The sequence below is a fragment of the Aedes albopictus genome, chromosome 2, assembly GCF_035046485.1.
Source record: "Aedes albopictus strain Foshan chromosome 2, AalbF5, whole genome shotgun sequence".
NCBI lineage: Eukaryota > Metazoa > Arthropoda > Insecta > Diptera > Culicidae > Aedes > Aedes albopictus.
Genome location: NC_085137.1, coordinates 401916488 through 401930261, shown reverse-complemented (window position 1 = coordinate 401930261; position 13774 = coordinate 401916488). Strand labels below are relative to the sequence as shown.

General features: G+C 45.6%; 2 protein-coding genes across 2 annotated transcripts; both read right to left on the bottom strand.

Annotated features, from left to right (window-relative positions):
• Nucleotides 1-4466: 4466 nt before the first annotated feature.
• LOC134288437 (uncharacterized) lies at nucleotides 4467-10833 on the bottom strand. The gene is made up of 2 exons (XM_062853312.1): nucleotides 9284-10833; nucleotides 4467-4556 (listed from the first exon to the last, which is right to left on the bottom strand). Exon 1 carries the CDS (start codon nucleotides 10610-10612, stop codon nucleotides 9296-9298), a length of 1317 nt encoding a protein of 438 aa, XP_062709296.1. The 5' UTR covers nucleotides 10613-10833; the 3' UTR covers nucleotides 4467-4556; nucleotides 9284-9295.
• A 677-nt stretch (nucleotides 10834-11510) lies between these two features.
• Nucleotides 11511-13020, bottom strand: LOC109403630 (RING finger protein vilya). The gene is made up of 6 exons (XM_019676449.3): nucleotides 12708-13020; nucleotides 12573-12637; nucleotides 12382-12504; nucleotides 12021-12323; nucleotides 11928-11960; nucleotides 11511-11864 (listed from the first exon to the last, which is right to left on the bottom strand). Exons 1-6 carry the CDS (start codon nucleotides 12826-12828, stop codon nucleotides 11742-11744), a joined length of 768 nt encoding a protein of 255 aa, XP_019531994.2. The 5' UTR covers nucleotides 12829-13020; the 3' UTR covers nucleotides 11511-11741.
• Nucleotides 13021-13774: the final 754 nt, after the last annotated feature.

Below are 13774 nucleotides of genomic sequence, written 5' to 3'. Positions count from 1 at the left end.
ATGTTATTGGGCGCGCTAGTGTAAAACATAGAATCTGAACCGCCACGTTTTTGATTATTAATGGTTTTATATTTTTCACAGTTCACTAGAAATATGGTGCATTTGATGATGTGGGATTTATATTTTTATTGCAACCCTTTGATGAAATATTCCTGTTTGCAAAATTACCGCACGCACCCTGTAGGCACGGGAGCCCACGGCAACGGAGGAAACGACGACGCCAGTGCAGCGGAGGACGGAAATGAACCAACTCCCACGCTGATGGAAGTTAAAGATGCCATTCACCAGCTCAAAACCAACAAAGCAGCTGGAAAGGATGGTATCGCAGCTGAACTCATCAAGATGGGCCCAGAAAAGTTGGTCACCTGTCTGCATCGGCTGATAGTCAGGATCTGGGTAACCGAACAGCTACCGGAGGAGTGGAAGGAAGGGGTAATCTGCCCCATTCACAAGAAAGGCGACCATTTGGAATGTGAGAACTTCAGGGCGATCACTATTTTGAATGCTGCCTACAACGTGCTATCCCAGATCATCTTCCGTCGTCTGTCACCTAAAACGAATGAGTTCGTGGGAAGTTATCAAGCCGGCTTCATCGACGGCCGATCGACAACGGACCAGATCTTTACCGTACGGCAAATCCTCCAGAAATGCCGTGAACACCAGGTCCCAACGCATCACCTGTTCATCGACTTCAAAGCGGCATACGACAGTATCGACCGGGCAGATCTATGGAGAATCATGGACGAAAACGGCTTTCCTGGGAAGCTGACTAGACTGATTAAATCAACGATGGACGGTGCGTAAGGATTTCGGGTGAACTATCCAGTTCATTCGAATCTCGCCGGGGACTGCGACAAGGTGATGGACTCTCATGCCTACTCTTCAACATCGCTCTGGAAGGTGTGATGCGACGGGCCGGGCTCAACAGCAAACAAAATCCGGCCAATTTGTGTGCTTTGTGAACGACATGGACACTATTGCAAGAACATTTGGAACGGTGATACTTTCGAGGTGGTGGAGGAATTCGTCTACCTCGGATCCTTACTGACGGCTGACAACAACGCACAGTGGTGCGAGGGCGGACGAAACCTAAAAAATGAAAATGCTTTTCACGTAGATATAATATTTTTGTCAGATTCCTAAATATTTCAACTGTAGAAATCCAAAATTTCAGATCGAATCATTGAAATTTGAATTTTTGACAGCCTCCTAAACGGACTGTGGTTTATGGCCTTTATACAAAATCTATAATGTTTATTCACAGCTATGCCAGTGTCCCGTGCTTTAATAAACGCATGAGCTATAATAGTTGCTTTGATGGCTTTGTTCGTAGATTTGTGAAGATCATCTGTATGGCATTTAAGTTGTGAAAAAGCTGCCTAAAAATGAGTTATCCTTCGATATTTTTGAAAATTACCCATTTTTGAGTCAAAATTGATCTAAAACTATAGTAGGACGTGCGCGCCCGCGATGTGGTTGTGCGATTTTGTAAGCCTAAGACCAGTGCTTTCGATTGGTGTATGATTTATTTTGCGAAAACTTGCGATAGATTTCATGATTTTCATATGTTTTTGAGGGTTTTGGGTAAGAGGTTTTGGCTGGCTTTTGTTCAGCAACGCACCACTGTGCAGCGTGAGCCGTGAAATTCGGAGGCGCATCATCAGCGGAAGTCGGCCCTACTATGGGCTCCGAAGAAACTGCGGTCGAAAAAGATTCACCCACGCACCAAATGCACCATGTACAAAACACTAATAAGACCGGTGGTCCTCTACGGGCACGAGACATGGACCATGCTCGAGGAGGACCTACAAGCACTCGGAGTTTTCGAGCGACGCATGTTAAGGACGATCTTCGGCGGTGTGCAGGAGAACGGTGTGTGGCGAAGAAGGATGAACCACGAGTTCGCTGCACTTTACGGCGAACCCAACATCCAGAAGGTGGCCAAAGCCGGAAGGATACGGTGGGCAGGGCATGTTGCAAGAATGCCGGACAATAACCCTGCAAAGCTGGTGTTTGCTACTGATCCGGTTTGCACAAGAAGACGTGGAGCGCAAAGAGCACGATGGGCGGACCAGGTGGAGCGTGACCTGGCGAGCATTGGTCGCGACCGAGGATGGAGAGCGGCAGCCACAAACCGAGTATTGTGGCGTACTATTGTTGGTTATGTCTTGTCTTCAATGTGATGTTGATCAAATAAATGTATGTATGTATGCGTCGCTCCATTCGCGTTTGCGGGCTGACTTAATTTTTCTTACTACCTTCTTCTTACCAACCGTAATCCAAAGGTTCTCTTTCCCTTGGTCCGGCTCCTTCCTCTTAGGGTTGGCCTCTTGGCGCTTGGTTTCCTTGCCCTTGCGCGTTTCGCAACCGACTTGACAGCCTGGTTACTCACGTTGGCCGTACCTTCTGTCATCATTGGCTTTTCGCCCGTCTCTGCCAGACGCGTCTCCTCGACAGGTTTCGACCATGCAGCTCGAACCGTATGGCGGTTTGACCTCTCCGCTATGGCTCCGACGAGCAGCATGGTTTTGTGCTGCAGCGCCGTGTTTTTTATTTTTTTTTTATTCTTTTATTTATTTAAAAGGCTCAGGCGCCTTTAAGCATTACAGAGCCGAAATGGTAGAATTATATAAAATAACAAAACTATTTGTTGCTCTTTCGAGCAGATTTTTTTGGTCTCAGCTCCGTTGAGCCTGATGCTGCAAACTGAGCCCGTCGTTCACTCGCCCGATCCTTACCGCTGCTGTTGGGAAGTGCGTCGATCATGACCGACAATTTGGCGATATTTTCACTAAAATTCTCCAAACCAAACTGCTCTGCCGCTCTGTCCATTTCCTCCAAATGTTCCACGTCAAATTGCTCCATGTATTTTGCTGCCTTCGAAGTTACTTCTTTTTCTGCTGTTTCCATACTATTTTGAGGTTCTATTTCTTCTTCCACTATCTCAATGATGTCTCCGTCGATGGGGTCTGTCCTGCTCGATACCGCTGCTACTCCTGTTTCCACCACTCCAGCATAAGTGTTCTTATGGCATTTGGCTTGTTCCCGTTTCTTCATTGTCGACGGACAAGTATTCCTTTGGTGCCCTTCTAATTGACAAGAAAAACACTTTCCCTTGAGTCCATCGTAGAAGATATTCGCCTTCCATTCGCCGACATCCAAAGCAGGAGGTATATCGGTACTGATCTCCATGTAAATCCCTCGCACACCAGTAAACAGGTGATCGAGGCCTAGTCCAGATGGAAACTTCTCCCGCGTCGTCCGGTGTATTTTTCCGTACTTTCCCAGTGCCGCAATCAACTGCTCGTCGTCCACCTCCGGAGGGATATCGAATGCCCGTACATACTGCACATAAATTCCGGCCGTGAGCATTCGGATTTCCACCGATTCACCACTCGCATAGAGAAACTTGACACCATCTTTATTCCTTTGCAGGGCCACCTGCATTGCATCCTCGGACTTGTATTTGATGTACAAGCTCTTATCCGATCCCAGCTTATATACTGCTTCCATGCTCATTGGATCGGAATCCAATTTTGTCACGAAACCAGCGATTTCGGCCCAGGACGGTCGTGGTGCACCGAGAGGGAACACAAACTTCACCGTGTTGGTGATAATTTTTTGTTTGTCCATTTCACTGCTGTAGGACACAGGCGATGTACCGAAGGTCAAACAAAGCACACACAGCAGAACAGAAACTAGCTGCGCGGCGGTGCGGTGCTTTAAATTTATTGTTCAGAGCGTACCGGGTAGCAAGCGCGTCCGACTTTGGCGAGTGCACAACAATGACTGATGCAGCGCCGTGTTGCCAGCAAAGAAAAAAACTGATCGTATGAGTGGACCGCTCCTTCCTGCTTGCATCAGCCGCACCCCACTCTTCGACCAGGAGATTATACTCCTTCTTGGCCAGAGCCAGCGATTTGCTGAGCTTCTGCAGGCTTTGTTTCAGGTCCTTGCTGATAGTAGTCCGCCCGCTCGTGTAGGCGACCAGCTCGTCCAGTTTTTCGGCAGCTACCAACACCTTCAGTAGACCGCTCCTGTTGCGGTTCAGCGGCCGCGTGAGGTACGTGTCAGTCATCACCGCTTCCTCGGTCGGTGCAGCGCCGCCTCGTGCTCCTCCTGTTTCTGATGGGTCTCGCTTAGAGCCGCTATCCCGCACTACCAATCAGGATTATTCTGCGCGGTGTGTGAGGTGAGTCTTCTTCTTCTTCTTCTTTCTGACTGCTCAGCTGTCAAGCTAGAGCATTAGGGATGGCACAGCTGTATTAGTTATAACGCCAGCGATGATTGTTTATAGTCATTTGACTTTTCGTGCCAGGGCCTGCCGGGCTAGCAGGCTGGGATTCATTCGTCGATCTTCAGTTTGTTTTTATCCGGTCTAGATGCTGCTCTTAATTTCCTTCAAGAAGTTTACTACATTCCGCAATATGCTCGTGTTGTTTTGGTTCCAAATTTGATATATGTTGCTGAATTTATCCAGTTCGTATTTGCTTCTCGTGACGGCGTATTTCACGCAGAAGAAAAGCATGTGTTCAGCGTTGTCTATCGTGTCACAACTTTCACAGATGCAATCGTCAGCCAGTTTCATTTTGTGTAGCCAGAAACGAGAAAAGTCATGCCCGGAGAGTAGCCGATTAAGAGTACGAATTTGCTTATTATCGAGATCTAGTTTATAGTGCCAGGGCTTTTGTGGAATTGTATTTTGTATTTGGAAATATTTGCAGCCTTTTCCCAGCTCAGTAGTGTATTCCAAATACCACTGCTGGGCGCTTTCATCGCAGAGTCTTTCGAAGTAACCAACCGCGTCGTGGAAGAGTATTTTGTTGCTATGTACGTTGTTCCCACTCAGTGCCTGTTTCGCCAATTGATCGGCAATCTCATTACCGCGTACGCCAACATGTCCTGGTACCCATTGAATCGATGTTCTAGTAACTGCAGCCATCATGAGGATCTTTTCTATCACCGTGTCTCTCTCATCGTTGTCTAGCTGATTTCGAAGATATTCACATCCAGATCTGGAATCCGTCATTATCACAGTGTTGATTAATCCGCTGCGGTTGATGTATTGTAGTGCTACGTGAATAGCTTCGATCTCCGCCGACATTATGCAGACGTAGTTCTCCAGCTTGAGGCTCAGCATAAAGTTACCCGATTCATGGTATACTCCTATTCCACACTCCTTTTGATCACTTGAAGCATCGGTGTATACTATTTGTTGACCTTGATATTTTCCGTGTATCAGCGATAATGTTAGTTGCTTCAGCACTCTTGTATCCGTCTGCTTTTTGGACCAATCCTCCTCGTTTAGTGTTACAGCTATATGGACCGTTCTGGGCAGCGGAGTAGCAGTCATTGTAGTTGACATGTACTTGAAAATTTCGGCATGTTGTGCGGCTAATTGTTCGAGATAGGAGTATCTCTTCCGCTCGTCAATGCCGTCGTCAACTCCGTTCGCAATTTGTTCCCAAATAGGCGTTTTCCGTTAGCAATGTTTGGCCACTTGTTTCCCCACAACTTTCAGCCGCCTGTACCGAAGTGGCGGTTGAGCTGCTATGGACTGAAGTGTATTCCTTGGCGTTGTCTTTGTACAACCAGTTATCTTCCGAAGACAAGCATTGTTAAGCGTATCAATCTTTTCTAGGTTTGTCTTGCTAGCAGAGCTGTATATACTGGCACCATACTCTATGAAGCCTCGGAAAAAAGCGTTGTAAGCCATACTGAGGGTTGCAGGATGGCCTCCATACCTAGTTCCGCTAATTACTTTAAGCATATTTAGCCGATCCGCGGCCCTCTGTAACAGATCACGGATGTGTGCACCAAATCTGAGCCCTCTGTCCATCCATAGTCCTAGGTATCGGTGCATGTGAACCATTTCTATCCTCTCCTCACCAACAATGATCTGCAATTTAATTGGGGAATTAGTGAACAGTATGATTTTGGTTTTCTGGACATTAACAGCAAAGTTAAGTTGAGCAGTCGATTCGATGAAGAATTCCATGAAGCGGTTACCACGTTCATTGATTTCTTCTTCACTGTCACCTATAATCACAACCGCAAAATCATCTGCATACTGCACGAGGGTAACGCCTTCTACCTGAATATCATGGAGTTTTGCTGTATAGATATTGAAAAGGGTAGGTGATAGGATGTCCCCTTGAGGGAGTCCCTGGCTGACGTGGCGAGTTAGTATTTCTTTTCCTACCTGCAACTGTATTTTTCTGTCTGCTAACAATGCCATTACCCAGCTGGCATATTCAGGTGGGACGTTGAGAGACAACATGGTTTGTTCTAGGGTTTGTAGCTTAACTGCGTTAAACGCGTTAGAAAGGTCTATGAAAATCACCGCTGCAGGTCGTTTTTCTCGTTTTGCTAAGAACAGCATGTTGGTAACGTACTCCAGACAGTTGAAAGTGGACATTCCTTTTCTAAAACCGAACGACAAATCCGGAAGTATATGTTGAGCTTTAAGGTGACCTTGCAGACTATCCAATATAGCAGCGTTGAGGATCTTCATTCCACAGTTCAGCATCGAGAGGGGTCTAGTACCATCAATCGTTTCCGGGTTCTTCCCCGGCTTGGGTATCGCCACCACTTTGATAGCTTTCATGTCTTCCGGAATAGCTTGCGTTCTCCAGATATGGTTCATATCCTGTATGAGTGCGTTTGTCACATCCGTATTTAATAGTTTTAGCGAGCTATAAGAAATCCCATCCGGCCCTGGAGCCGTAGGAGAGGATTTTTTTGCCAGGTATTGATTCCAAAAGGTAAGCGAAAGTATGTCGTAGTTGGGCAAATATGAAGGAGTAGGTTCGGCTTCATCTTCTAATGGAAAATATTTGTCCAAAAAAGCCCTAGCCAATTCAGGATCATCGTGGACAAGAACGTTCTCCCTTTTCTTCTTTCTACCAGTAAGTCTTCCCAATTTGTCCCAGATTTCCTTCGCTGGAGTTCTCGGATCAAAACTTGCTATGAATTCCTCAAATTTTACTTTTGAAGATTCGCGCTTCTTTTTGTTGAAAATCGCTTCTTTCCTCTTGAAATCGAGCAAGGACTCCAAATCACCTTTTCGATTAAACCTATCTCTTGCTACTCTCTTTTCCTGCCAGGCCACTTCTACTTCGTTACTCCACCAGAACTTGGGAACAAACTTGTCCCGCTGCTTGGCGTTTCTCGTTATCCTTTTCGTTTGCTCCTGTAATTCCCTATAGCTGCCGACGTCATACCTGTTTGGCTGGCTAATGCCTTGAGCCACCTTAACCTTGTTGATGAAGAACCTATTAGTCTGTTGCTGGGAACGTTGTACACTGAAACCTCCATTTAAGTCGATGCATGGCTGATCGAAAATAATTTTTACCGTACAAACAGTGACAAAACTGAAGACTTTTATATTTTTTAACACTTCGCATGACAAAGGAGATCTGTCAAAAAATATAAAACTGTATAGTTTAGTCATTGCCTATACGGTAAAAAATATTTTCGATCAGCCATGCATCGACTTAAATGGAGGTTTCAGTGTATGATGGTTTCCAGAGCGAGATGTCTACTGCCTATTCCGAAGTTCAAAACTTTCATGCTAGTGTCCTGATAAAGCTGTGGGCTTACCAGCACCAGATCAATGGCTTTTTTTTTTTTTATCCATTTCGTTTATTTTAAGGCTCATTCACCGTTTACAGTTTTACAGAGCCGCGATTCATGCTTTACAATTCTTATTGTAATTCAAAACTTTTCTATTTTTACTTACGATGATTTCCGGATGACTGGTGTTTGGGAAACACTGGTCCGAGCACATTTTTTTCGATTCACCATCTTCTTTATTCCGCTTCGATCGTCGTCGCTTATTTGTAGCCTCGTTGTAATCTGATGAGCTCGATGTATTGTCATTGTCGTCAATATCGGTCCACTCGTCTTCGTTTTGTTGTTTCGCTTCAGATGGCATAGGCAATGATGTTTGTTGTGCGTTGTTGATGGGAGGAAAGTCCTCTGGATTGAAAATCCCGTCGCCGTCGGTTGAATTTGATGGTGCTAATGGTGATACTGATTTATTGCGAGCCGAGGTGCTCGATTCTAGACATCTTTTGCCTGGATGAGCTGGTTGGTTGCAATGGCGGCACGATTTGGGTTGATTTTCGTAAGAAACCATGGTTTCTTCTTGGTCGATTGTGATGTAGGAAGGAATTTCTCGGAGCAAATTCATTCGTAGAACCCGCACGCCGTTCGGTATTCCGGGGAAGTAATGTTTCCAGGTCTCATTCCGGATGGTTATCACCTCTCCAAACTTCATCATGTAGTCCCGAATGGTGGTGTGGCTCATCGACGGGGGAAGGTTATGCACCCTAACCGTCACCGCAGCACAGTCCACGTAGACGGGAACACGAAATTCTGTGCCATCACAAAGCATTTTACGCTTCCAATTGTGTTGCGATTGGTAGCGCGAAGCAATCTCATGCGACTTCATTTCTATAAGTACGCAGTTGCGGAGATGATGCAACTGAATGCTAATTACATCCGCATAATTGAGCTTCAGCTCACTCTCCAAAAAATGTTGCACCTTTGCAACATCAGGTCGTGTTGGGAGAACACTAAAATCGATCACCAGGGTGTTTTTTCGCGCACTGCACATTATTCCGCCGGTACGAACAATAGCGAGAGAGATGAATAAATGCGTCCGTCGTATGTGATGGTTGACTATCGACTGTGCAGATCAATGGCTGATGGAGTCTTGTTCAATTCAGTCGGGACAAACGTCACCTGTCGTTCGTTCATAAGTATGAACGCCTCTTCATTTATCAGGTCGAATAGAACAGTACCTTTGTTGTCCATATGGTGCGGGTCCCATGACGCGTGATGCGCGTTAAAATCACCACCTATGAGTACCCTTTGATGTCCTCTCACAGCTAGGAATAATACCTCCATACACTGCTTCAGCAAAAAGTGGGAAATATTGGGGGCTACATATACTGACATTACGACGATATCATGGCCTACTAGTAAGCGCGCGACCGCTTGGATTTTTGGGAATTTCGGTAAGACTATCTCTCTTGATTTCAGCTTTTTATCGACAAGTATACCAGCGCCCCCATATCCGTCCTCCCGCGAGTCGAGGAACGTGAAGAACCCTGGCACTTTATATTTATTATTCTCTAGTTCTCTCTTACTCCAACTCTCAGATATTAAGGCTACATTGTACTCTTCTTCAATCAAGACTCTGGCTAATTCTTCCTTATTCTTTTTCAAGCTTTGGATGTTAAGCTGGAAAATTCTTACATCTACTGGCATTACTTACGATTACATTGTTTTAGATTCTGTTATCAGGACTGCGACTCCGGATCCTACCATGTCTCGTCACGTTCGTTGCGGTGTTGCAACTCCTGGGGCTGTTTGTCATACCTGTTGCTCCTTCTTCTTCAGCATACTCCATGGTTCCACGCTCGAGTCCACGCTCGTATCCGTGGCTTTGCTGTTGTTTACGCTGCTCCTCGATGCGCTGCACGAAACGTTCAAAATCGGATGCTTTGTAGGTATTGAAAAGAGCTACTCCGTTCTTCTCAGTCTCCTTTTCCGCATTAACTTTCTTCTTCTTCGGCTCAGCAAACACCTGTACTTGATCCGCGATGATCACGTCCTCGTTCGGTCGTTTGGGTTTTTGTGGACGATATTGCTGCGTGCTTTTGGTTTTATAATGACCAGCTGTCATTTTGGCGAAGGTAGTTGGGAGAGTCGGGAACTCCTCAGCATTTTCAAGCAGGTTGTAGCGATTTTCAGTGAAAATCGGGAATTGTTCCTTAGCTTCCATGTAGGTCAGGGTGGATTTGGCCATGATCATCTTTATATTCCTCTGTCTCTGCCTTTCCGCGCATTGTTCGTCCGACGTCCTGTGATTCGGTTCCTCCTTACAGTACAGGCACTTAGCTTTGTTAGGGCAGTCTCCTTGTTCGAGTCCCTCGTGCTGCTGAGTGCAGTTCGGGTACCGCTTTTTGGATCTGCAGCTATCCGTGGCATGGTTATACCTGAGACAGTTCAGGCAGAGTACTGGCTTGTTTACAAATGGTCGTACTGAGTTGATACAGCAGAAGAGGCGAACTTCCGCCGGCAGAGTACTTGCTCGAAACGTGATGCTGATTCGGTGGGCTTCCATTTTTCTACCAGAGACGTACCGGTGCAAGCGATTGATGGCCAAGATTGGGTACTGACACGCGATGTTGTCTTGTATTTCGTCGATCGTCATGTCTGTCGGCACGCCAGCCACGACACCCGTCACCGACACGAAGCTTCGTGGGATGTACGCCTTATAGTTGTTGCTGCGCAACAGTTTGTCGGATTGCAATTTGTTCGCCGTTTGGAAGCTTCTCAGGAACACTAGCACTTTGTTCCTGCCTAGAGCACGCATGTTGGTTATGTCTTGTTTGTACTCCTCAACCCTTGACAACACTTTGCCAAGCGACAGCTTGTTTGCACGCAGCTGGCCTCCATCATCGTCATTGAGTTGTACTATCACACGAAACGGCGCTACGTCGCTGTGGTTGTACTCGTATGTTTGGTATTGTCTGGTAGTATTAGTGCTGCTTCCGGAGTTATTCCCTCCCGAGTCGAAGCTCGGCGGGTCAGGCGCCATCTTTCTTCCTTTCCCGAACTCCAATCCACTGGTCCTTTTTCTTTCACTGCACCACTTGAATTTCTTCCAAAATAACAAAAACCGACAAAAACAGAATCACAATTGTCTTTTCAGAGTTCGAACACTAAACTGAAACGCGAATTTCCGATAAACACTTCCTTTTTTTTAAATAATTGCACGCCACTTGTTGAAAGGCTCCTTCCACGGTGAAAAGACGCAATCGAATCTGTGTGAGGTGAGTCGGTCGGTTCCGTCTCACGTGACGTAAGATGACTAATGCAAATCAAATGAGAATAATGAGATCGAATCGAATCGGTTATCTATACAAGCAGGGATGCCACCCGAGTGTTGGCACAGGCCCTTATGGGGACTAAGCTCAGAGCCGGATCAACGCCAATTAGGAGTGTTCATCTGAACCTACTTCCACCCAGTTAGTTGCCAAAGCTGAGTACAGGTCGGGAACGTTCTTTTAGGCCACGCTACCAGCCGTCGCTACCAACTCACCAGTGCGTAGTTACCTAAGCGTGCATCGCCTCAGTTACCAATTACAAAGCAAGACCAGTATACCATAATCAGGAACTTACTGGCTTCAAGCCTTTGGTCTCCTGTCCAGGAACGTTATGGTAGGTACTGAAGCCATTCCTAAAATATTCAAAAGCATAAAGCTGAAGAATCAAACGTCGTATTGCAATAAAAAGTTAAACGATTGGTCACTCATTGGTTGTAATGGTAAATCAATCGACCAACTTTTCAAAGCAATTCGTCGTTTGGGTTTTCAGATTCATGCTCTTGAAAATTCAACGTGTGACTTCGTCATATCATCACCTTATGATCATGCAGTTTGAGAAAGATAGCGTGGAAGATTCAACGTTGTTTTCTGCGTCTTCATTCGATTTTTTCTAATGGTCACCAAGCTACAACACTTTCCTACACCTACTTTAAAAACCACGTTTTATATAAGAAGTGTTGTTTTTGGTCTATTGAACATCATCAATTAAAATTTAGTTTTCAAGATCTTGTTAGACTTAGAATAGTTCGAAAAACTGATGTTTTATACCTACAGAAAAACAAATCAATTCTTGAGTAACACAATTACTCACGGTAAGTTGCTCAAATTGTTCGATAACAATCACTCACTATCGAGCCGCAGGTGCTGGAATGATTCGTTAATTCGACCCGTTGATCGATCGCCACTGGACGGAGTTGTGCCAAAGTCCACTGAACGTACCGAATCACTAGACGACGAAGATCCCTGCAAAAGACGAAGATTTTGAAGTAAATCGAAGTTTGATCATTTCCTCACCAGGACATAAACCTTCAAATTCAGGAACGAATCACGGCGTCCTCTCTGAAACATTTGTAAGATTATTAAAATACTGATGACACGGGACGTAACGCCAGTACTTACGCTATCCGTCGACAACCGGCTGCCATTGCTTCCGGAGCTTTTCGCGTGGTCTTCGAAGAAATTTGACTCCTGGTTTCGTCTGTGGCTGGAATGATCCGCACCCAACGGAGGGCTCTCACCTTCCTCAGCGGCAGCCGCTGCCGCTGCCGCCTCCGCGGCTGCCGCTTCCAGGTTCATCTGTTGCCGGAGGGCTTCCTGTTTGTTCCGTCGGTAGTTACGCGTCTTCTGGTACAGCTGCTGCAATTCGTAGACTTTCTTTTTCAATTTCTGTTCCATTTGTTCGGCTTTCAGGATTTTTTCGTCCTAAAATGCGATGATCAAAGTCAACGGTCTAGGTTAGATTGGATAAAGCTGATTGTACCATGTAATTCAGGTAGTCGATCAAATGTTGCTTCTGCTTCGTTTGAAAGTTGATGATCTTGCACGACTGCTCGATGGTTTTCGGTACATCCGGGTCAAACAGCGCTTTAAACTTCTTGTCCATCTGAAACAAGTGCGCTTAGATAGGATTTCATAACTACCCCGAGAAATACATGATAGAAAACGACTCACCGTGTTGCAGATTTCCACGAACTGCAAACCCTGCCTTTTGCACACCGGGCAGCATGTTCCGCGATCTGTAAAGAAGTGCACATTCAAATGATTCAAGCAACCGGAAATGAACAGCATCGTCATAGGAATACTCACTCGAATTCGCCATGCAGTCCTTGCAAAGTGTATGCTGGCAGCTCATCAGAAAGAAACGACGCTCCTTTTTCGTTAGCAAGTGGTAGCAGATGTTGCAGTGGATCCACCTGTGGCCGGACATTGAATAATTCAGTGATTTTCTGGTTTGAAACTCTTGTGGTTCCTGTTATTGAACGGATGTAAACAATTTTCACACTGTCACTTTTTAAATTGCAACGGATAGTGACACGTGTTGCGATGTTCTTTTTTCGTTGTACAGCTTTCAGAGGTGTGGCTTGGCAGCGTCGCACACGCGGCACACACCAAAAGTGACGTCACTGGTTTTGCGATGTTTTTATGCGGTATGAGTCCATCGGGTGACGCATCATCGTTTGAAGCGTGGCTTAAGTAGACCACCTCACGGCGAAATTCTATCTCTTTCGCTCTCTCAGAGAGTTTGAAAACAACAGGACCAGTATCTGTCAAATTTGATAGGTGTTGGTCCTGTTGTTTTCTAATTCTCAGTAGGAGAGAAAGAGAGCGACTTCTTGATGACGTCACCGTGCAATGGAGTGTTGTCGAATTATCCCAGTTCATTTCGTAAGCTTGACGTCAGTCCGACATCAGTGTTACGGTCAGTCTTACAGTGCTTGACATCAGACTGATGTAAGACTGACGGTCAGTCTGATGTCAAACGATTCTGTTACCGTTTGCGTCAAGCTGTCGGGCTTCGAACATGCGAACTGGAGCTCGACGAATCAGACTGACGTAAGACTGATATCAAGCTAGAACGTCGAGCCCTCCAAAGTAAGCACTAGCGTAAGCGGTCTAAAGGTCATACAGCAGCTTTTTCGTGTCAATAGGCTCAGTAGGAAATTTTAAAATGCTCTCAGGCATTATAAATAGTAAGCACTGAAATGAGCCGTATATTAGTATATGACGCTATGCTATAGTGCTTGTAAACCCAGTGTCTATCAGCCGAATAAGAAGCCTGACAGTGCTGTTAAAAGGCTTGGCGTGTATGACGTTTACATCAATCAAAGCTGATTTCAAGCAAAACAAAACTGAACCGAAGCAAAACAATAAAA

Bases quoted from the DNA above. Each gene is read 5' to 3' on its own strand.
- LOC109403630 (XM_019676449.3), bottom strand. From the start codon at position 12,828: ATGTCCGGCCACAGGTGGATCCACTGCAACATCTGCTACCACTTGCTA. The intron at 12,324-12,381 runs GTACAATCAGCT...ATCGCATTTTAG, and splicing joins TCGACTACCTGAATTACATG to GACGAAAAAATCCTGAAAGC. The intron at 11,865-11,927 runs GTTTATGTCCTG...CGTCTTTTGCAG, and splicing joins ATTCGTTCCTGAATTTGAAG to GGATCTTCGTCGTCTAGTGA.
- LOC134288437 (XM_062853312.1), bottom strand. From the start codon at position 10,612: ATGGCGCCTGACCCGCCGAGCTTCGACTCGGGAGGGAATAACTCCGGA.